The sequence below is a fragment of the Rhinopithecus roxellana genome, chromosome 14 (genome assembly GCF_007565055.1).
Source record: "Rhinopithecus roxellana isolate Shanxi Qingling chromosome 14, ASM756505v1, whole genome shotgun sequence".
NCBI lineage: Eukaryota > Metazoa > Chordata > Mammalia > Primates > Cercopithecidae > Rhinopithecus > Rhinopithecus roxellana.
Window position 1 is genome coordinate 115,313,357 of NC_044562.1, and position 23,743 is coordinate 115,337,099.

General features: G+C 43.2%; 1 protein-coding gene across 1 annotated transcript in view; it reads left to right on the top strand.

Moving 5' to 3' along the window:
• The window catches only part of KIF5C (kinesin family member 5C), a 153,770-nt gene that overhangs the window by 36,357 nt on the left and 93,670 nt on the right, over positions 1-23,743 (top strand). Inside the window, exons 2-3 of the mRNA XM_030916850.1 lie at positions 12,351-12,441; positions 19,435-19,508. Coding sequence (XP_030772710.1) covers positions 12,351-12,441; positions 19,435-19,508 — 165 coding nt within the window. The remainder of the gene's footprint in view (positions 1-12,350; positions 12,442-19,434; positions 19,509-23,743) is intronic.

Genomic DNA, 23,743 nt, shown 5'->3' on the forward strand with positions numbered 1-23,743 from the left:
CTATAAACGGGTAAGATAAGTCATAATGTTAATAACGTACATACAATTTGTAATTTGCAATTTGTAAAGTAATTTTTATATCCTTTTTATTATTTGTTCTCACAACTACCATATGAAGCCAATGTAATATGGGCTTTGTGACCCTGTACAAGCCATGGACATCTCTGAACCTGACCTTGTCGCTTGCAAAATGAAGAGTGGCAATTACATTAAAGAATAGTTGTCAGCAATCTATGTTATGCCCCAGGTAAAACACAGGGTCTAGCATACGAGAGTCAGTCAAATATATTAGTCCTCTCTCACCCAAGTCTCTAACTCTGGATCCTGCATTCTTTCCGTGATGTGGTGCTTCCAGAGGAATGTGTAGTGTTTTGACAGATAACACAGTCAAATCATTGAGATGGCATTCTGGTTAAAGGGAATCGTCAGAGCAGTGAAGTCTAGTAGGGAAGGATGTTCCTTTGGGGATTGGTAGGTCCACTGTTGTGGAAGGTGTCTCACATATAGGGGGATCATATAGCACAGGGCATCCTAGCAAGCTCTTTTAGTTGCCGGGCCAGAGGTAGGTGGATTTGGCAAAGGATGTAGAGCACAATGGAGAAAAGAAAGGCAAGTGAATCACTTAGAAGGCCCTTGCACAAGTCTAGGCAAAAAGTAGTAAGAATAGTTGAGACACAAAGTGAGATAGATCAAAGAAATGAATGACCACTCTGTGACAACTGATTGGGTGACAGTGGTGAGGGACAACTGTAGGAGAGATGGCTCTGAGCTTTTTATCCTGGATGTTTGGGTCTCAGAGTTCAGGATGGACTTTGTTCGTCTTCTGCAGTACAGCATGTGGCTAAAACTACAGGAATGTTTGTGCCTTTCCATGTAAGAGAGTATGGAAATGGAAGGTGCAAAAGAGAAGAGAAGAGGCCCAGTGAGAGATCTGGAGACATTCTTACATTTGGAATTGGCAGGAATGAGAAAAAGAAAAATTGGACAGTGACAGAGAAAAATAAGGGGTCAAAGAGGAAGGAAGCTGAGCTAGAGCACGCAGCATCCAGGGGGACAGTAGAGCAGAGTGTCCACAAGGCTGGGCTGGTGCACAATTCTACACTTGTGAATATTGAGGATATTGCAGACTATCAAAGTGTCTTAGAATTGAAGATTAAGAGGCCATGAAGCCATTTAAGAAGGCAGATGAATGAGAGCAAAAAATAGGTAGCAGGATGTGATGGGAGGGTTAAGGAAGTAGAGGCATGAGAAGACCAACCTTCTAAATAGTTTGATAGAGAAAGGGGCTAGAGCTGGGGCAGTAGTTTGAGGGAGGACAAAGAGAAAACTGAAGAGAATAAGAAAACATAAGCATGCTTTATGTTAAAAGAAAGGAGCCTGTGAAGGCAAGAGATATTGGGAGGAAACCTTGGATGAATTACAGGGCTCCCTTCTTAAGGGAGAGGGTGCCAATAAGTGGCCCTTCAGTACCTGAGCCTGGGTGTATATTAAACAATTATTACCCTAGATTGCTGGGCAAAAGCTGCTTGGGATAGTAGGTTTAAACTTTTATTTGCTGGTCCATCCTAGGCTGGTTGTGAAGGAAATGACATTTGCCTCTGGTGCCATCTCCCTCATCACACTGTTTTTCCCTGCTTGGCTTGGGAAACCCTTCCCTTCCTCCTGCCCCTCCCTCTTTTCTCCCCATCCCCACTTCACTGCTTAGAAATGAACAATTGGTTTATCTTGGTTCTATTAACTAACGAATCTGATAAGCTAATTGCTGCTCCTGGCAGAAGACTAGAGGGCTATTTTTGATAAATTAGCTTTCTGGAATCATAGTCTTCTTTTAAAAGTTATTGAATCCATCACTGGTTCAAATGGTGGAACTTCAAGCCAGGAAGCAGGGGCAGGGGGTGGCAGAAGGAAGTATTGGGTCAGTTTGTTCTTCAAATTCCACATGTGTGTGGCCACCTGGCTCTTCCAATACCTAAGCGTTGAAAAATATGGTGTCCCGTCCTCCAACTAAAATTAGAAATCTTTTAAAAGATGCAATGCTTGTGTGTCATCTGCACTTTAAACCACTTTTTAAGGATTTTTGGCTTATAAAATTGTGGTTGAATTCAGCAACAAAAAATTTTTAAAGAAAAAATTCTATGTGTGTATATATGTTGTAGTCAGGGTCTTGCTTTGTGGCCCAAGGCCTTACTGCAGTGGCATGATCATAGCTCACTGAAGCCTCAACTTCTTGGGCTCACATGATCCTCTCACCACAGCCTGCTGACTAGCTGGGACTAACAGGTGTGCACCACTGCAAGTGGCTAATTTTAAAAAATGTTTTGTAGAGATGGGGTCTTGCTATGTTGCCTAGGCTGGTCTCAAACTCCTGGCGTCAAATGATCTTCCCACTATGGGCTCTCAAAGTGCTGGGATTACAGGTGTGAGCTACTGTGCCTGGCCTGTATATATATTTTAGTGCTTCAAGTACTTCATCTGCCAATTGGGCAACCCACCATTGCTACTGTGGGTCAAATGTCCCTTCTCCTGTATGACAACTGAGATGATGTACCCTGGGATGCATGAGCCTTGTGTAGCCCAAGTTCCAGGTGGTCCATTTAGGTGTAGTTGACTATTAAAGACCTATTTGGAGTTTGCATCCAGCAGCTCTCATTTATAGTGCTAGTGCACTATGATTGAATGGGAGTGGCGTGTTAAATACCCATTGTGATATAGGCATCCTGAGCTTAATGACTACTGCTGGTTTTGGTTAATGTAATTATACTCTTTTGTGGGACATTTTCCTTGTAATTTATGGGAGTTATTTTATCCATAATATGTAGAAGCAAGCCATTGCACTCTAGGTTATATTGCATCATGTTCGAAACCCAAATGTGTGGAATTCTTAGAAAATCTATAGTTGAGGGAACAGTTACAAGATGCAATATGGTGTTATGGGTAGAAGGCTTGGCTGGGAACCAGAAATTCTGGATCCCAGTCTCAGCTCAAAGTTTTGCCTTCCACATGGCCATGGGAAGTTATTCTCCATTCCCAGAAAGTGAAGTTGATATTCTTGTCTCACCCCCAAAATCATGAGGAACAAATGGAACTGAGGGGCCTTAACTTATTATAAAAGTAAAATTGCTGCTCAATACATGGGATAATTATAATTATGTAAGCTGTTTTTGCAGAGTGAAAAAAAGTTAACAAATGTTAATTCTATTGGCAGTAAATATTTGCAGTGTTTATCTGAAGCCTCTGTATGCAACATACTTAGCCAAGTGAAGGCCTGGGGAAAAGCTTTTGTTTTTGATTTTTTAACTAAAGGGAAGAGAACTTTACATGTGTCACCACGTGTTCCCGTGTTGGCAGCGCCATCATGAGACTCAGTGTAACTGGGAGAGGTTTGTCGAGCGGCGGTTTGACCTCGGTTGGCACTGCAGTATGCCAGGAAGCCCCACCAGGGCGGTGTGCCCCAGAGAGAAAGCTCAGTACTGTCGTTGTTATCTTCCATTTGTCACAAGAGATCCTCCATTCTACCTTCCGTGAAATGGCTTTTTCACCTCCCATCCAGTGAAGGTTTTTCTTTTCTTTTTTTTTCAGACTTGACTTGGCAGAAAGCTAGATCTGCTGAAATAACCATGGCAGCAATTTCTGCTCCTTCCTCTGAGTGCAGAGAACACGGAGCTCTCCGCTGTTTACAGCTTACCTTCTCTCATGCTATAGGTCAAGGCAGAAAGCATTCTGATGGGAAAATTACAGCATTCCTTACTACTCATTACTGTGATAGCTTGTTATAGCCAGAACTGTTCAATCTTTCACTTTACAGAGAGGAAGAGGCTTAGAAAATATGGGTAAATTGATCAAGATCTCAAAGCAGGTGAGGGGCCAGTTTCTGGACTAGAACCAGTTGCCTGACTTTTCCTCCTACCGCCTGTAGGTAAGGGTACGCAGCACTCAAAAGCAAAAGAGCTTGGGAATGGGAGAGAAAGGAGTTCATTGTATTTTGATCTGAAATGAAAATCACATACACATAAGAATCTTGTTTTTGAGGCACAGGTTCCATTATTCTCTGTAACAGAAGTAACACTTCTGTCTTCATTATGCCTGTTAGCCAGGCAATGATTCTGAATTTCTTCATTATCGCTTGGGCAGTTTGCCTTCTCAGAATGTTCTTTTGTAGCTGTCTGTGATCTTGACAGTGCCTGTGTGTCCACACAGTGGGAATTTTGGCAGAAAGGAAAGAATTCTAGCCTGGTTTCCCGCAGGAAGGCTTACAAGATTCATTCTTGTGTGTTGCCTTTGTTCATTCTCAATAGGTGAAGTGGTTGGCATTGCCTTGGCAACTCCATTAGAAGCCAGTGGCCGCTTTGTGGACATTTGTTTCATTGCAGATTCTCCTGGGAGCAGCCTTGGCTTTGGCCGGAACTGGCACCAGCTGCTTTCCTTGGGGCATGGAGCCACTGTGGGGAGGGGGAGGGCAATGTCCAGGGGCAGCTCTGGATTAACATTTATACCCCATTGACAGTGTCACCCCACTGTAGACTGGGCAGGCAGTGGAGTGGAGAGGAGAATGGGGAGCTGGAGTAGAGGCTTCTGCTGGCTGGAGACATCAGCATGACCTTAGGGTCTCCCTGTGAGGCTGCCATTGCAAATGAATAGACCCTGGAGAGGGTATAACGGTGATGTGAAAGAGCTGGTGGTCACTGCCAGGTATTGGATGTTTTGCCCCAATGTGCAAAGTGGGGTTTTTCCTGCCTTGGCAATTTGCAGGTCAGCTTCAGATAAATGGGAAGGTAGGTAATGGGGTAAAGAGGTAAAGGAGTGTAGAAAGACAGAGTGACTTCAGGACTGCTAAAATCTTGGTGGGGAGTAAGAATGGTGGGAAATAGTGAAGTTTCTGACACACTGGAGAAATACAGTGTGCATCTCCTGTATGGCACACCATTTGAGGGTGGCACCCTCCTTTAGCATCCCTGGGGCCCAACTGGCAGGTATTAGTCATCATTATGATCAACAGACATCTATTGAGCACCTGCCCTGCACCATTAAGGTGCTCTGCTAGGCCAGGGCCTTCAAGAACCTTTGATGCTTCTAGAATTGTGTCAGTAAGGAACTGATAATTCCCTGGGTGGATGTGGCCCTGTGGGACCATTGCTTGGTAAGTGACCAGCAACCATCCTTTTATGAAGGAAAAGGTTTACCCCCTTTCCAGGATAGTGTACCAAAGCCCCAGCTTGTTGGATTTTAGTAAGGATTTGAATTTCCACTCAATCTGTTGGCTGAGCATCAACCAAATGTGATGGCTTCATATTTGACAGTGACTCCACCAGTCCAGATCTCTTAGGACCTACTGAATGAAAAACCCTTTGAGAGCAAAAGGTCTTGAATTTTGCCTTACTTTGGGGCTCCCCCAGAAGCAGACCCTGAGGCAAGGATGGAAGTGCAGGTTTCTTTGGGGTATGATCCTAGGAAACACTGTTGAAGAGTGAAGCTAGGCAGGGAAGTGAAGGACCCACATAGAGTGCGCCATCACGTGAGTTCCCACTAGGGGTAACGGGAGCCTCATCCCACTAGGGAAGTCTGCATGCTGGTTTGGAATACATGCCTCAGGGTCACCCTTGCACTACCACCCCTGGGCATGGGAGCTAAAGTATTGGCCTCCCCAACTCTTTTTTTTTTTTTTTTTTGAGACGGAATCTTGCTATGTCACCCAGGCCTGAGTGCAGTGGCGCGATCTCGGCTCACTGCAAGCTCCGCCTCCCGGGTTCACGCCATTCTCCTACCTCAGCCTCCCGAGTAGCCTGGACTACAGGTGCACGCCACCACGCCTGGCTAATTTTTTTTTGTATTTTCAGTAGAGACAGGGTTTCACTGTGTTAGCCAGGATGGTCTTGATCTCCTGACTTCGTGATCCATCCGCCTCGGCCTCCCAAAGTGCTGGGATTACAGGCATGAGCCACTGTGCTTGGCTAAGCCCCCCAACTCTTAATAGCCGTTGACTAAGAACTGCTGGGGTTGGTACCCCCAAGGTCCTTTTGGCCTGTTGAGGGTGACCAAGAGGGCTCCAGCAGCCAGAAAAGCCTTCAGGCAGAGAGATGCAGGAGCTGACCGTGGAAGGTTAGACTAGCCAGTCAGAGGGATGCAGGAACTGACGGAGGGAGGTTAGACTTGCCTACATGGAAGCGGTGGAGCTTGAGAGGATAGTCAGGCCCCTGACAGCATCTGCTGCAGGTCTGTCATTGGTATTTTCACAGAAGTTTCCAGAGGCTCCAAAGCTGTAACAGTAAAGCTGGTGAATGTACAAGCACCTGTACCAGACATGGCTCCTCGCTTTTCGTGAATAGACTTTATGATTGAACATTGAAATTTTGTTTATTTTTAAAGAGTGCAGAGGATGGCCTTGAAACAGAGTAAATTTTGCTGGGGCTCCCGGAAATTAAATAGCCCCTGTGCTTTGTGGAGCTGAGCTCAGGAGTCACAGGCCTGGGGGCCTGGAGGGGCCCAAGATGTGATTCTGCACTTAGGTGTTGAGAAGGTAGTAGGATGCCAAGTTCCTGAGCTGGTACATTGTGAATGATCGTCACTTTTTCATTTCACTTCATTTAGGGGATAACTGCTTGATAAGTTTAGTGTAATGCAAATGCCTGATGTAGGTTGGTCACCAACTGTTTTTTTTTTTTTTTTTCTTTTAACAGAATGACACCAACCACATCTTGAGCAAGAACTCTTTGTTCATTGGACTAATTAATTTTGTATTTGAAAATAATTTGAAATTGATTGGGAGCAGAGCAGGGGAAAAAAAGGACCAGAAATTCAGGCTTATTGTTTCCTTGATGTTTGGAGAGAGCAAGTGATTTTAAAGTAGAACTTCTAGAGCACTGGAGAGGGAGGCAGGAGGTCTGGATGTGAGGCACACATCTGCTGCCTACCTGGCTGGCTGCATGCACGCCATCTACCCTCTCCTGATCTCACTTTATTTATAAAACATGATGATAGGTTGAAATGACCTGGAAGGACCTTTTGGCTCTGAAAAATTGTAGAATTTTAAAAATAACTTCAGATTTCCATAGCAAGCCTTGCATCTGTCTCTCCCTAGCCTCTGATTGGCCTTTGTCCATTTTTAATTCCTTCTGTTGAAAGGAATGCTTGCCATTGCATGCCCTCTGCTTTTTTTCCCCCCACACAATCTTGCCTTCTTCCCAGATCATCACTTTTTCTTTCCTCAATGGTTTCATGTCAGCAGTACCTTCATGGTTAACACTTTCCTGACTGCCGTAGGCTATACAGTAGGGATCTCTGTCTTTTGTTATCTCATAATCACTTTGCTTCAGTCTCTTAGCATGTGTTATTTTGGATGTCTCCTGCTTTTCTGGCAAATCCAAAGCTTTTTAGAAAAACAAGACTCCGTAAAGGAAGAACACTTGAAGTAAGGGCCTGGCAGTTATTTCCCCTAAGTGATAGAGCAGATAATATGGCTTGGCCTTAGTTTTCCAGTTTGTGAAATGGGGATGATAATACCTAGCTCATAGAGTTCTTTTTTTTTTTTTTTTTTTTTTTTGAGACCGAGTCTCGCTCTGTCGTCCAGGCTGGAGTGCAGTGGCTGGATCTCAGCTCACTGCAGGCTCCGCCTCCCAGGTTTACGCCATTCTCCTGCCTCAGCCTCCCGAGTAGCTGGGACTACAGGCACCCACCACCTCACCTGGCTAGTTTTTTGTATTTTTTTAGTAGAGACGGGGTTTCACTGGCTCATAGAGTTCTTATGAGAATTAAATGGGCTAGAGTATAAAACAGCATGGGTCATTGTGGTTGGTGATGGTGTTGGTGACAGTGTTAAGGTGGCAGCACAGGCTGAAAGAACTTGTCATTTCTGTACTTTCAGGAATGAAGTCATATAAGTGCTTGGAACACAGAGTTAATTATTGTTCTCCATAATCAGTTCCTCTTCTGAATACAGTACTCCTCAGCGTCAGAAGGTAATTCCACAGAGTGAGTTTCAATCTCTCTGTGGAAATTTTAGCCTTTGTTTGTTTGTTTCTTTCTTGATAAAGAGAGAAGAAAAACCATTCAAATCATTGGCAACCCTATGCCACAACTTGTCGTCAGTCTTAGAGCTTGTTATTGGATTACTTCTTAATGATCTCTTCTTGGGGATAATTAATTTCACTTTCCTTAACATCCCTCCTGGTGCCCATCTTCGAAACATTTATGTGAGTCTTTTGTTTTCTGTTGTCTCCCAGAGTAATATTCCTTCCAGGCTGGGAAACAGTTGTTGGGTAATGGGTCAAATATATTAATAGGCAGGCCATATGGTTCCCAGACACCTTGCACTCAACAACTTGATAGAGTTCTGGTGGTATGATTTTTAAAAATTTTAACTATAAAAGTGTAAGAACCATCTGCTGTTATTTTTTTGTATGTGATCCTGGTAAGTTATTAATTTAGTTATACTGCGCCTACTGTTCCACATGCAGGCTTCAAGGCAAAGCTTGTATACTTTACTTTCAGTAGTAATGTGTGTGGAATGTGTGTGTGTCATCCAGATTCACTTCATAAATTGAAGCAGGTTTCCCTACATGGGGTTAGGACTTGGGATTTATATGGCTTCTGTTTTAGCTGGTAAAATGCTATAATTGTAGTGGTTAATTAGACTGATTGATAATTAGTCGCATACTAACTACTATGGAGCAAACTAAATAGGGTAATGTAATAGAGAGTGATGCCTGGGTGGGCATGGGGCTCCTAGGATCATGAAAGCCTTCAGGGAAGGAGAAATTTGAATTGAGTTCTAAAGAGTAGTGATAATGAGACAAGTAAATGAATATCTGCAGTGGGATAATTACAAGGGAAAGGAAGAGTTAAGAGCAAGGGCTCTGAACTGGGGAATAAGCATCGTACAGAGAAAAGTTCATGGGGCCACACTGTAGTGAGACAGAGGATAATGCAGGCAGCTGAGGGCAAAGAGGGTCTAATCTAAGAATAATAGGAGCCTGTGGAAGGAATTAGGCAAGGAATTGGTACCTGATTTATAGTTTTAGGAAGCTCATTTTAGCTGCTAAGTGGAAGTTTGATAGAAGCAAGAATTAAGGAAGAGAGATCAGTCAGGAGATGATAGCTGTTGTGTAGAAGAGACTGATGGAGAAATGATGGACTAAGTTTCTGTGGTATAGATGGTGAGAAGTGATAGGGGTTTGGGATATAGTTTGGATATGGAATCTATGGGACAGTCATATTGAATGGTTCTTAGTTTTCAGTCTGAGTAACTAGGTGATTGGTGTTATACTTCTTACTCAGATACAGAGCGCTTGATGGCTCTTTTTTGGTTGGTTAAGTTTGAGATGGCTCATGGACACCCAAATGGAAATGTCTAGAGGACATCTGAATCTGGATGTTAGAAGAGAGATGAAGGCTGAAATATTGATTTAAATTACATGAAACTCAAGAGTATAGACAGAAAGGAGGCAGAGGTCTGGGTCTTGAATACACCACCATTTAGAAGTTTGAAAGAAACACCAACAAAGGACATTGATGGAGGTAGCCAGAGAGGCTGGAGAGATCCATGTGCTGCATAGACACCTGGAAAGGTATCGTATCTCCAGAAGGAGTGACTGGTGACCTCATCATTAGGTTTCAAGTGTTAGTACCCAGAATCCGCATTAAATGTCATTTGAAAAGTGTATTCTATAGCTGTAAACTCAGTGATGACTAGAGCAAGTTGGGCCCAGTGCATGCCTAGAGAAACCTTTAGCCATGGCGGAATAAAAAATGGACAATCTTACCTCCTTGGGGGGTGTGGGGCAAGGGTCTTTGTTCAAGTCTCAATCAGGATTTGTGAGATTTTCATACCATTACTAAAGCGGCAAAGAGTAATTAGTGGTTTTTTAAAATGGCAATTATATATACAGCTGGTACAGCTATGCCACAAGTCAGTTCTTTGAAAATATTCAATAACTAAATTCTGATCAATATCTTCCAAGACTTTATGGTTGACCTAAAATAAAAGCCTATAACTAACCCAGTGCAAGACAGGACACATAAGAATATTTACATTTTTAACTACATAACGTGTTAATCCTGACAAGATAGGTCTCATAACAAATCACTTTGTAAATTTTATCTTTTCTTAGTATCAATCATAATGACTTGAATGCAGCTTCTGCTTGGTAGTTACTTTAGGTTATGAAGAATCGCTCTATTATCTGTTTGTCATTTGATAAATTACGTTATTTAAATGAGGAATAGAGATTTCTTGATCTCTACTTCTCTTAAAGTGAAAACATAATGCATTCTAATAAACATTTTAAACAGAAGGGCAAAACTGAGGAGTCCTTTTTTTTTTCGTACCTTGTGCTACAGTTTAATAGGTCGTTTTGTCTGCTGTATTAAATGTATTTTCTCTAAAACCCAGAGCAGGATCAAGCTGTAAACAAGATGCTTTATTTTGGTGATTCTCATTGTTTGGATAAATAGTGGATTTGTTTTAAATCAAGCAAATATACATTTTTGTTCCAGAAAGTTCAATTGATAACAAATACCCAGGCAAACTCTGCAAATATTTATTCTTACCTTTTAACTTACTGACATTTAGTTGAATTTTACAAATAGATAAAGCTTAGTAATCATGTGGTAAGCTGATAGTTGGCAATACACTATGGTGAGGAATAGTCTATGGGTTATTCAACCAAATCCTTGATTCACTAACTGAAGGAAACTTACTGTGAACAAAACATCAGAAAATGTTCTCTTTCTATAATTTCAGCAGAATGACTCTGGTTCTGCTGCTTTGCATCAAAACAAAATTTTATAGTAACTGAAAATTCTCCATTTCTCTAAGACCAAGTGGAAGTAGCTCATTTACCTGGTTGGCGCTATCCAGTTTTCAAAGACTAAAGCTTAAGGTCTAGGAACTTACCTCCAGTCCAGCTCTACCCAAGTAATAAATGAGTAGAACATTAAGCCATTCTGACAGCTGTGTACTTACTTTGTGTGAAGGTTATAGGATGTAACAAGCCTTGCTCTTGGATCCCTCATGAGCAATTATCTGTTTGAGGAGTCCTACTGTCCTTGGGTGGTTCCTGGTGTCCAGAGCCACATGTAGGAGGGGCACAGGGGGAGAAAAGGAGGCTCTTGGCTCTCCTCTCTCCTCCCTTCTCATCTTCTGCCCTCCCCTCTGCTATGCGGGGAACATGAAGATGAAGGGCCTCCTGAGTAAGTCCGGCTATGGAAGAGGGTGAGCATGGTTGCCCCCTGCCTGGGTGGTGGTGGTAGAGAAGGGGTGCCCTCAGGATGGGTTCTTCTAGGGAAGGGGCTGTGTCTGTCTCATCCACCACTTCCGCAGCACTCAGCACTGTGCCTGGCACCTAAATGCCCAGTAACTCCTTATTGAACATAGAGTGATTGGGCGTCAGGGCTCATAGAGTGCACAGTGGAGTTTCTTCTCTTCCCCTCTACTAGTTATTTCCTTGAAACACACACATTTGAGCATCAAACCAAATCCCAAGACCCCACACCTGGAGAAACTCTTGATTTACTGTACAGAAGGGCTCTCTTTGTCTTGGAAGCCTCAACCCAGTTAAAGCATCACTTATGCATGAGAAAGAAAGCACAAAAATTCTTTTGGACACAAAGCAATAGTAGCTTTCTAATAAGAGGAGCTCCTTAAATCCGTTTGTCCCATCTTCCCATTGACTAACATTTAAGCACATCACCTTGGCTAACTGTGCCCTGCATGAACTGGCTCCTGATTTGCTTGCCCTCCAATTCCTTGAACACACCAGGCCCTTTGCTGTCTGCTGGGCTCCTGCCTGGGATGTGCTTCTGCAGCTCTTCAGGAGCCTCCATCTTCCTGATTCTGTAAAGATACACCTAAGTGGTCCTTCTTCACCAGTCTTTCCTTGCCCTCTCTAGCATTCCCTCTGTCCTGCTATTTTAAACCTAGGCATTTTGCATTTTCCTCTGTGTTTGCTTTCTTGCTTATTAGCTATCTGCTCAACTTAACTGAATGATTCACAAGAGCAGGACTGTTTTGTGGTTTTTTTTTTTTTTTCAGCATCTAGCCCAGTGCCAGGCTCTGTGTAAGTGCTCAGTAAATACTTGTTTGAATGAATGAATGAGTCTCAGCCTACCCTTCATTTAAAAAGTGGTTAAATTTAAATTTTTTAAAATCTCAGATTCTCAACATACAATGCACATACACGCAATGCATGTGTGGTATATGCTATAAAAATTCCCTACTCTTGGTAGTGAACTGCCTTAAAGAATAGGGTTGGTGATTTAGTGCCTATGGCCTAGCTACTAATGTCAGCGCTTTTTTATTCCTAAACGTCTAATGTGTTTTTTCCCACCCTTTTCTTTCCTTTGTCTTTCTTTTTTAGCAAGGGAAGCCATATGTCTTCGACAGAGTGCTACCTCCCAACACAAGCCAAGAGCAGGTTTACAATGCATGTGCGAAGCAAATTGTCAAAGGTAAGTGCTATTTCTTTATTTCCTCCTGGGCCATTCAGAGTAATTGAAAACATTAAGTGATATTTGCAGCCTAGGAATCAATGTGCCTTGACTGTAAGCAGAGGCCTGCTAATTGGAAACACTGAATTCTATAGCCTCGGTTCTAGCCCTGATTTGCTATGATGTCAGGCAAATTATTTAATCTCTCTATTTCCCCTTTTCAAGGACATTTATTTATTTCTTTTGCCACCTTTTTTGTTTTATCACCCAAAAGTTTAAAGGAAGGTAAGCTATATTCACACTATTTCTGTAACAATTTTAAAACACTGCTGCAGTTTAAAACAGTGCTGCACACCTCCTTTTTCCTTTGAAGGAGAAAATATATATTCCTGATGCTTCAGTTGTACATCTTTGATTTATTTATTCTGTGCATCTGTCTCCCTTTTACTAATGTCTCTCAGCAAGAAGACTTAAATATGGAAAATTTTTGCCATTTAGAAATTTTCTACAATGTCATAAAATCACATTATCGTGTTGGTTATTGAGCCTGGTCTTGCTATTCAGCATTCCTTAATGATGCTTTCTCCTAACCCATTTGCAACCATCCCACCCAGATCCTGACATTTGTTCCTCCAAACAGGTAGCCTCAAGCCTACATTTATGTCTTAGAGATCAGTCCTTTTCTCTAGGACTGGCATTGGCCCTGGAGGATTCGTGTCAAAATAGCAGCAGGGAGATGAAGCAATTTACACATTGCTCTACCTTGTCCTTTCAAATCAGGGGCAGGTTGAAGCTTGCATTGGCAGGCTTGCCATCTGGACAGAGCTGGGGGGCATCTCCTGCTACTTTGCTTTTCACCGTCAAATCCTTGCCCTCAAATGTGAATGCTGTGGCAATTGTGTTTTCAAATGTGTTGATGCTGCCCCCTTTATAGGCAGCTCTGGATTTGAAAAGCAAGAAGTAAAAACAAAACCAAAATAACCTACCTTGTCACTTTGGATCTGCTTGTTTTTAGAAGCTGACTAACCTAAGTATTTGAAATTCATGAAAATCAGCTCTGGGTACATCTGTTCGATTAATTCTGACCCTGGACACCTGTGTGGGAGATGCATGTCAGCATGTAATGTTCCTTGCTGAGGTGGATGGTTATTCACATTCTTGCTGCAGACATCAATTAATTTTGAAGGTCTTCACAGTGAGATTTTTATAGAAACCCAATGAGAAAAAAATATGCCTGAATTTGAGCTCTTTCTGAATTAATAGTATGGACCTATATCGGGTGGTAATTTTTGTCTTCTCTCTACTTTTACTCTGCTGCTTCTCTTTCTATCTAAACATGTTTTCTGTGTTTTTGCAGTATATCTTTCTTGGTTTGCTCCTACTCAGCCCTGCTCCCTATTATTGGACTCATTCATATATTTTTTATTAAAGTAAGATTAATCACATATGTGCCAGAATTTCTTTTTCTCTGCCCCTTCATTACCACAAACAAATAGTATTTACCACATGCTGTGCTAAACATGAGGGCCATTTAAATACATCCTGTCCTCTCTAAGCTGACATAATTAGAAATGGATGCACTCTGTTAAAAAAAAAAAATCCTGTGATTAACAAACTATAGTAATACTCTTTGAGTCCTTATTCACAAAAGAAGTTTGGGCCTCTCTCAATGTTTGGATTTCTCTACAGTATGAAATGTCAGATATGGGCAGGTCTTGTAAAGATGTGGCCTAACTCTGGATAATTTGAGACCCAGTATGTAGTGAGCTATAAAGAAAACCATCTAGTAGAATAAAATCAGGCCCTGACATGATATGACAAAAAGACATTTCTAGGGTATCATAAATATGTATGATCATACATACATGCCTTATTCTCCTTTAAAAAGGAATTGATGAAGGTCTGATTGAACTTTCACAAATATCCACTGAGGATAATGTGAGAAGTGACCATGTATTTCAGAATCAGTAAGCTAAAACATAGAGATACAAGAAAGAACTCCTTGGAATAGATGACCAGGTACAGCTGAGGTATCTCTTGCCACGAGGAACCCTATTTAAATCAAGATTGGGAGGTAGTGCTGTGGAGCCCTTTTTTTCTAGAGGCCAATAATTAAATCGATGGCTTCCTTAGGGTACCACAGTCCCCTTGATTCCTGATAATGGGTGGAATGAGGAGCATTCCTTTCAAGTCCATCTAAACTCTTACTGATTTGGAGCATCTGGGAGGCTCCATTTAACTTGATGGCTTTATTCTCTCTCTGGTTTTTCATTCCCTACCACTTCACTGGGTTAAAAAAATACTTTAAATGTTTGTAGAGTCCTGGCATCTCTCATGCTCCCATCTTTGGTGTTTGTTTTTCAAAATGTTGCTTGAAAAGGCATGTAGAATTCTCCTCCATTTCTTCTCAAAGAGGTTGTAGGGTTTGTGACTACCAGCACAGTAAATGGGAAGGTTCCTTTGGACGCCTAGGAATCAAACACCATGGTAACTGGATGCTATTATCAAAGTACTGTAACTATGTCCCAGCCTACAGAAGCCACGCCAATTATTTGCCTTCCAAATTAACTGGATACAGATGATCCAGATGCTAGAGAAGGGGATTTCTTGTTTTCCAGTTCTGATTCCTTTAAAATTCATTCATTCAGTTGTTTCTTTTAATCATTTGTGTAAGTTGTATTTAGTACTTACCATGGGGTAAGCACTGCTGGGACTGGAGTCGCCATGCTATGTAAGACTGTCTGCAAGGAGCTTTGGGTACAGGGAAAGAGACAGATGTATACATAATCATTACACATATAGGCATTATGTACTTTAGAAAGGGTGTATGCAAAATGCCACGGGAACACAGAAGAATGTCACTTGTATTGATTTTGGTCGGGAGAGGGAATGGAGAATTAAAGAAGGTTTCTCTGAAAGGTTGGGTCCTGAGGACTATAGAATATAGCAGGGTTGTACAAGCAGAGGGGATTGCAAAAGTGAAAGCATAAAGACACAAATTCTGCTTGGGCAACTTGGAGTGGCACAGGGTGCAGAGCGGCATTATGGGAGATGAGGCTGGGAAAGTTAGGCTGGAGCAATTTGATGGAAATGGATGGACTTTATCCTGCAGACAATGTGGACCCAATGAAGAGTGTTAAACTTAGGATGATATTACCAGATCTGTTTTGTTATTTTCTTACATATGACTCTGAAGAAGAAAAATATTTTTAGCTGTGACTTATAAGGCACTGTCTATATACTTGACATATGTTGTTGCATTTTAAATCAACAACTTTCTGAAGGGAGTTGCATTTTAAATCAACAACTTTCTGAAGGGTGAGCATTATTTTCCTCATTGTACAGAAGAGGAATATGAGGCTCAGAGAAGTGAGGTAACTTGGCCAGGTTGGTTTGGGGGCCAAGGACTGAGACTCAAGCCTGGGCTTGTCGGACTGACTGACTGACTGATGTTCTTCTGCACTCCCCTGCCTCCCTTTCCTGGTGAGCACACAGCGAGCGTTTGATGACAATTATTTTATGAGCGGTCCCTGTTCTGTCAGGCCATATGGACTATTAACTAAGCATTGCAAAAGACAGGGCTGGGAATGGTGTGGGAGGAGGGTAGAGAAGAGGGGACAGGGATGGTGGCTCCCACACCTTGTGGTGGCCCTGGTGATCTGCCAGTGATGAGGCGTGTTTCCTTCCATTCTGAAGACGCAGCATGCCCTTGCCTGGGCACAGTGGCACAGTGACTACCCTTTAGTCTGTCCGGCCGGCACGCGGGCTGGCCTCGGGTGGTCAGCAGGACCGCCTCTTCATCCTCTGGTTATGGCCTGAGTGGTTTGATGACTGGTGAGGATGGCTGTCAGCCACTATCACCTGAAAACCCACAGGCCCCCATTTCCCCTGGAGAGTCAGTAGGAAGTCCCATGCCTCCTTAGGACTACTGATGGGTAGATATGATCAAATCCTCCCCCAATTCTAATCCGAAAATGGCATTAACTCTTTTGCTTTAGCAAGACCTGGATTCAGAACTGGGCAAATGGGAGGCAAGGAGCATTTTAAGTATCTACTGCTATCCTTCCTCCCCTGGGAGATGAGAAGGCTCTGGGCACCTGCGGTGGAAGCTCCTTCTGGGGTTCATGCAGCTGCGGGATGGAAGAGTGCTGTGGCCTGAGGTGCGGCGGGCTGTGCTGTACCAGTGGAGGTCACATCACACCAGGCACCAACACAAAGAAACGTTCTGTCTGCGGAGCGTGGCTGAAATGTGGAAACAGTCATTGTTTCTGCAGAGACTCTAAAACAAATGCACTCCGTGGGCCCAGGAGCAGGCAGTGGACGTGATGAAAGTGCCTTTTGTGGGCGCTTCTGTGGGAATCGGGTCGGGGGCGGCGTGGCCCCCGCCGTGCAGAGCGCGTCCTGGCCTTTCCCGCTGCGGCTCCCCCACTGCCTGTGGTCGCGGTGGCCATAGAAACGCGCTGGGCTCCTGCTCCACTTCCCCTCTGTGCCTCCCCTCACCAGCAAATCAAAACATAGACTGAGCAAACAAACAATAAACAGAAAACAAGCCCCCAAAACCCGGAGTTTCGAAGAAAATAGAAAACACTGGCTTCAAAGAGCTTTTTCGTTTAAATTATCTTCTAGTGCAGCACGGAGCCGATAGAGGGCGACGTCGGCTCCCTTCAGCCTTGAGCGCTGGAGAGAGGTTCTGCAGCAGTGAATGAGCTGTAACCTGATTGTAAATACTTTCAGGGCCGAGTGGAGTTTGTTCTAGTGGGGTTTTACGTGTTCCTCTTTTCTTACAAAAAAAGAAGGGGAAAAAAATTGTGCTCGGTGACGAAATGGCAGCAAGAAACAGATTCTCCAAGTACAGTCTCGCACGCTTCTCAGCTCCTTAGTCCAAAACAAGTGAAGCCACAGACGAGCTTCTGTTATAGTGATGGACTCGGGCGTGGATGAGACCTGGGAGGCCTCGGGTGTGGCCTAATTCAGGAGGAAGCTGAGCTCTGAGCTGAGTTTCCTTGGTGCAGCGGATTGCTCAGTATCACCTCCCTGGGGCCTCCTGCGTGGAAACATCGGCACTTGCAGGGTGGCCAGCAGAGGTCAGGATGACTGGACCCCTGGCCCTGGCAACTTCGGTGCTGTTCTAACACCTGGGCCAGTGGGTTCCAGAGTGTTTCATACACAGAGGCTTAAGACAAGGAAAGCCCTTTCGGGTGTGTGTATGTGTGTGTGTGTGTGTGTGTGTGTGTGTGTGTGTGTGTGTGTGTGTGTAGGAGGATGGTTAATTTATAAAAAATAGTAATTTTGAATAAATGGAAACTGTAATATTGTGATGTAGCCAGCATTCCAATAGGCTGGAGTTGTTCGTGTTATGAATATGGCATTTTTAAAGTTTGACCTAAGGGTGGGACCTTGTTCCTTTGGGTCCCTCAAAGCATATCATATTCATGTTGGTGTAGAGGTGCTCTATCTGCTCTGGCCTGAGGAATCTTTTCTTTGAGTAATTTGGCATTTTTGTGGAAACTGAAGCTTGAACCTCCAAACCTTACACTGACTACTTCAAGTTTTTGCTTCCCACTGTTACCAGGGGAACCATTAGCCGAAGTCTGATATGTGTGAACATTCTCTCTCTCTCCCTCCTCTCTCTCTCTGTCCCTCCTCTCCCTTAACCCCCAGTATAGCTTGATACAAACTCTTGAGGGCTGCTAGAATTAAAAAAAAAAAAAAATCCTGACACTTAATTTTCCTTTTCTTAGATTCCTAAAATAAAATATTGCTTTTCGTTCTTATCCCAGTTCACACTTCAACAACCTCAGATCGGTCAAATGTATATTAAAATTTTTAAAAACATAACAAATCAGAATTTATATAAAAAAATTCAAAAAAGCAAACCCATCTAAGCAAAACAAAAACAAACCAGGATCATAAAATTCAGAGGACCCCCTCTACCATGCCCCCAAAAGAAAAACTCTATTTATAGAGCCTGAAGTAAGCCTGGCTTAGTTTGACCCTACTACATGACCCTGAGTAGGACACCTCGGTGTGGGCCCTTCTCCCTGCCTCTGCACCTTGTGCAAATGAAGACTTCCTCCCCTTATGCTGAATGGAGGATCAAGGATATTAATGATGCATTGTTCCTCTTCCAGTGATATTTGTGAGGATGAAGGAGGAGAGCAGGAGGAAAATGAGTGCTAAATATATTTTAATCACCTCTGCTGCTTTGAAAGAATTCCCACAGATAATCTTCAGCTCTTCAGCAAAAAGCAGCCTCCACCCTTGAGCCTCCCCTTGTCTCTGTGTGATGTGGCACCGACCTGCAGTGTGGAAGGCTTTGCACAGTGCTCTCATTGTGTAATTAAAAGACATTTCCTGATGCTGATGGGCCTGGGCTGGCTTGTTAGCACTGTCAGTGCAAACACAGAGACATTAAATTTAAGTGAGGGCCCGGCTAGTTTCTGGGTTGATTGGATTGTCACCGTGAGGTTCTGTTTATAGAGTGGGGCCCTTTTCCTCCCCCGCCTCTGGACTCGAGGAGCTCTGGTAGGGCTTTCAGGAGAAACCTCCCCAAGGAGCTAGCCTGGGCCAGCGTTTAAACTGAGAAAAGAAATTCTATTCTTCATCTCACTCCAGAAACTTAGGGCATAAGAATAGTGTTTTCTTTTCCCCCCAACTGATCTCAATAGATCAACTTATAGAAGAAAACTCAAATATCCTTCTACTAAAAAAAAGTTTTCTGCTCGATGTCTCTGTCTTCATTTTGATGTCATTGGGAGAACGTGTGTCTGCCTCCTTCTTCATTAATATATTCTGTGAAGTGTGAGTCCGTTTCTTTCTATTTGTAGAACAACAGAGGCCTGCATTTCTGCTCTTATCTCATAATTCTACTTAAAATTCACAAGGAGTTGAAATATATCATTTGTATGAAAAATGAGATGGGCCATTTGGAAAATGTAATTTTAAAATATGCAACCTACACCAGCATATGATCAAAGTAATGAGTTAATTTTAATTTCTTTTTCTTGTTCACAGATGTCCTTGAAGGTTATAATGGGACGATTTTTGCGTATGGGCAGACTTCATCAGGAAAAACCCACACCATGGAGGTAAGATTACAATGTGTCTAATGCGAATCTCTGAGATGACTGAATGGAACTGACGTTTCCAGCAAAACTTGAGGTGCATGTGGCTTTCTTTACTGGGAAATAGAGACGGTTATGTTTGGCCAATTAATTATGTCTTTGAGAAGTTTTAAAATAGCAGTGAAAAATAAAGTCTCAGAAATTCAGTATTTTACAAAGGCCTTTATTGATAACTTTGTGATGGTAAGAATACATTCTATTCAGAAGCAATCACTGATTAGCTAAGCAGTAGTGTGAACATCATTCTGGACTTCAGCCTCAATCTAACTGGGAAAGCCTGTTGGGAAAATCATTTACCTTGATGAAGGCCCCCGGGGAGGTACATCTCTTAGAATAAATGAAAAACTGTAGATCAGAGATTTTTAAAAGTTGGCTTATGGGCCACATTCAGCCCACAGACATATTTTTGTTTGGCCTGCACATTATGTATATTTTTTAAATTGTAAGCAATGTTAAAAATTGGATGATTTCACACCATTCAAATTTTCCATCTTAGGTTGAATATTCTGAAGATCTGGCAGCACTGGGTGAATTTCACCATAATATAAAATTCAGTCTTCTCTGTTCACTTCATTGTCCTGTTCACCTTTTTGTTAACATTTCCAATGCAGGGAACAGCTGCTGTCACCTAGGAGAAGTTTGGTAAAATATCTGTTAGTATTTGTGAAAATGGTACCTGTGGTCCTGGCCCTGGCCACCCTGTGTATAATGGGCTGGGCTCTCCATTGTACTCACACCCAGCCCACTTCATGCACACTGGGGTGAAGGTGAACTTATATTCGGCATCCTTCCTTATTAATTTACATACCTGCTCCCTGAAGGCACTTCAGGGTATGACCCCAGCTCCATTTGTTGGCTGTGGAACTTTGTGGCTTCAGTCTGTTTTCCAAACAAGGCAGGTCTGCAGGCAAAATTGAACCCCTTTGCCTCCTCTTTTCCCTTTTTTTTTTTTTTAATCACCAAATCCTATAGGGCCTTTAGGGCCTGATAATTCTTCTAAAGGTGAGACCCACCTGACAGGTGAGGAGAGGTGCTAAGCGTGGTTATTATAAGAAACTGCACAGAGGAAGTTTGGGGAATTCAGCAGCAGGGTAAGATGAATCCTTAATCCTTCCAGCTTAGGGTTTTTCATTTACGATGCCCTCCTGGGAATAGCACTGAGACGGCTGCTGCAGAATCGGTTTAGCTTATGAATCATTCCTATTGAAGAGGAGATTTCAAAGGCACGAGGCTAAAATCCTCAGGGCTCTGATGTTCTGCTCATACTGATTTCAAGTGTGGGTACAGTGCCGGGGATCTCATTTCTGTGGTGTTGACTCTCTTTCACCTGTTTTGCTGAAGACAAAGTGGTTCAGAGACTGCACAGATTAAAGGAAGCATGAGGTTTATTTATCACTTCTTTCTGACTAAGCAGGTCTTTCCCCTGACACCTGAGTGGCATCAGCCCATCTCCTCCTCTCACACTCTACTGCAGAATGTCTTGGAAACACCGGCCCTGGTATACCCACACTCCTGCCCCGGCCCCTCGCCTTTCTCTCTCTTACTGGGCCCCCGACTCTTGACCTTGAAACTGTAGAAAAGTTGCAGTTCTACATTTCCTGGGTCCCACCTAGTCCAGTAGCTGTGGACAAAAACTCCCTCATAGGTCAGATGGCACTTGAAAGAGAGATATGGTGTCTAGTGAGGAATTCAATCAGTCCGGAGATTTTTGTTTTGTTTTGTTTTTATATTACCAAACTATATATAATACCAAACAAAAACAAACAAAAGCAACCCGCGTTATTTAAAATCCCCCCAGATCTCTTGGAATGCTTACAAGAGTGACCTTTTAAGCTTTGGGATTAGAAATACAAGGTATTTGCTAAATGCCAGAAATTTAAACTGTAAGACATCAAGATAGAGAATGCTCCCCACTGTCAAATCTTATTTCGGGAGAAGAGATGGATGTAGGGTGATGGCAAAGAGCTATGCCCTCCCTTTAAAACTAATATGGGAGGTCAGGCGTGGTGGCTTATGCCTGTAATCCCAGCATGTAGGTCAGGAGTTCAAGACTAGCCTGGCTAACATGGTGAAACCCCATCCCTACTAAAAATACAAAAAAATTAGTCAGGCGCGGTGGCACACATTTTGTAGTCCCAGCTACCTGGGAGACTGAGGCAGGAGAATCGTTTGAACTAGGGAGGCAAAGGTTGCAGTGAGCCAAGATTACAGCACTGCACTCCAGCCTGAGCGACAGAGCAAGACTCCGTCTCAAAAAATAAATAAAAATAAATAAAATAACAAACCAAAAAACAAAAACTCATATAAGAGATATTTTGCTAAACTAGAGGCTCTCAAGCCCTCTGTGTCTTAGAGTGTAAACTCCACAATGCCTGCCCAGCGAGGACTCATGGGGGACCTGAAAGGAACTGGGTTCCGGACAGGTTTCACCTCTGGTTGCCTAAATTCTGTCACCTCTTCATCTTTGTCAGTTTTAAAAGGTCGATTGTAATGAGTTGCTTTTCTTTATTGTGACTTTTGCAGATCACATACTTGTGCCTACAGTTAGAAATAGTTGATGTGGATGGGAGTTTTTTCCTAGTGCCACCCACCCCCTCACTTAATCAAGTTCTTTCTGTAGGGTAATTATAGATTGGAGCAAAGGTAAGGGATATTTTCAGAGGAAGGCAGAGGGAAGGAGGAGCCCCAAGCTGAAGTCATAGATACTGCAGGAGACCAAGAAATCCAGGATCCTGGAATGCGATTAAGTCAACAAAGCCCTCTACAGGGTCTGCATTCTCTGAAAGGAGGATTTTATGTATTCAGATTACACATTGTGATCTTCCAAGGGCTTTCGGAAGGGGATGTTAACTCCCTGAGTGTCCCTGAGTGGACAGAGCAGTCACATGTTAAAGCTGTTTTTCACTTTAATCCCCCTGGTTTTGGTCTGACCTCCAGTGGTGACTCCATTACCTTGTATTGAGGGGAACAAACAGATAAGCCTACATAAAATTGGAAAGATTAGCTTCTCAAGATGGAGCACTTAAGGTAGGTTTTCAGTAAATGTATGACTCACTGGACGGTGTTAATGCTAAGCTTGGTGGACACCAACACACAGAAGGTCCTGGGCTTGTGTAGCCCATACCCAGGGTTGGCGCTGGGGAGGACACAGGGGGTTCCAGCTCCAGCTGAGGAAAAGGGGACGGACTGTTCTTTTTGTTCAGTGTGTGATGCTGGGAAGGGCCTCTCTTGGCCCCATGCCCTACTTTGTGATCCTCTTCTGCACACTGATATAGACGGACGGAGACACTGTGTTTTTTCTTTCTGCCCAAAGAGACGCTTGGAGGTCATCTGAATGGTACAGGCTTCCCGGCCGCCCCGCCAAGCCTGCCAAGTGATTTCGAACAAGGCCGTCTGAATGCACGGTGCTCATGCACTGACGGGCTGACATCTTAAGTGTTTCAGGAAACTCTTGCCCTGCTTGAGAGGTCAAGGAGGCAACTGGGGTTGGAACAAAGAGAGTCTTGTTCAGTGGCTGGTGGCCTGGGTCTTGTTTCTTCTTTCACATGTGCTCCTAAAAGATCACATTCCATGGGAAACGTTTGTGGATAAAATTATACAGGATGCAGTTATAAAGATCTTTCTCCTATTTGCTTTCCGGGAGAAACAACGTGATGAAGCAGTGGATTTCTTTGCTCCCCAAGTTCATCTTTGATCCTTCAGCTAAAATACACTTTCACTGTTCTTTCTCAGTTCCTGTACTTTGTTCTCCCACTCACCTTCTCTGCCCACATCCTCTCTGCCCATTCCTAAACTTACTCATTCTTCAAGATTTGGTGTCCCTCAAGGAAGCCATCCCGTATTACCCATTTATTACTGGAAATCTGGGACATTTCTAGTCTCTGAATTTCTATAGCTCTCAGCTATTTTCCCACTTCTTACTGCCTGAGGCAACTGTGCATTGTGGGTCTGGGCTGCGCATCTCATCTGCAAGGGTCAGTGTAGAAGCAGTGAAGACCTCTAAGGAGCACCTCTCATACACACACACACAGACACACCACACACCACACACCACATTCCACCCTCCACATATATCACACACACACACAGACATATGCACACCATACACATATACACACATAGACACAAACATATTACACACCACATACCACACACCCTCCCACATACATCATACACATACAGACATATACATACCACAG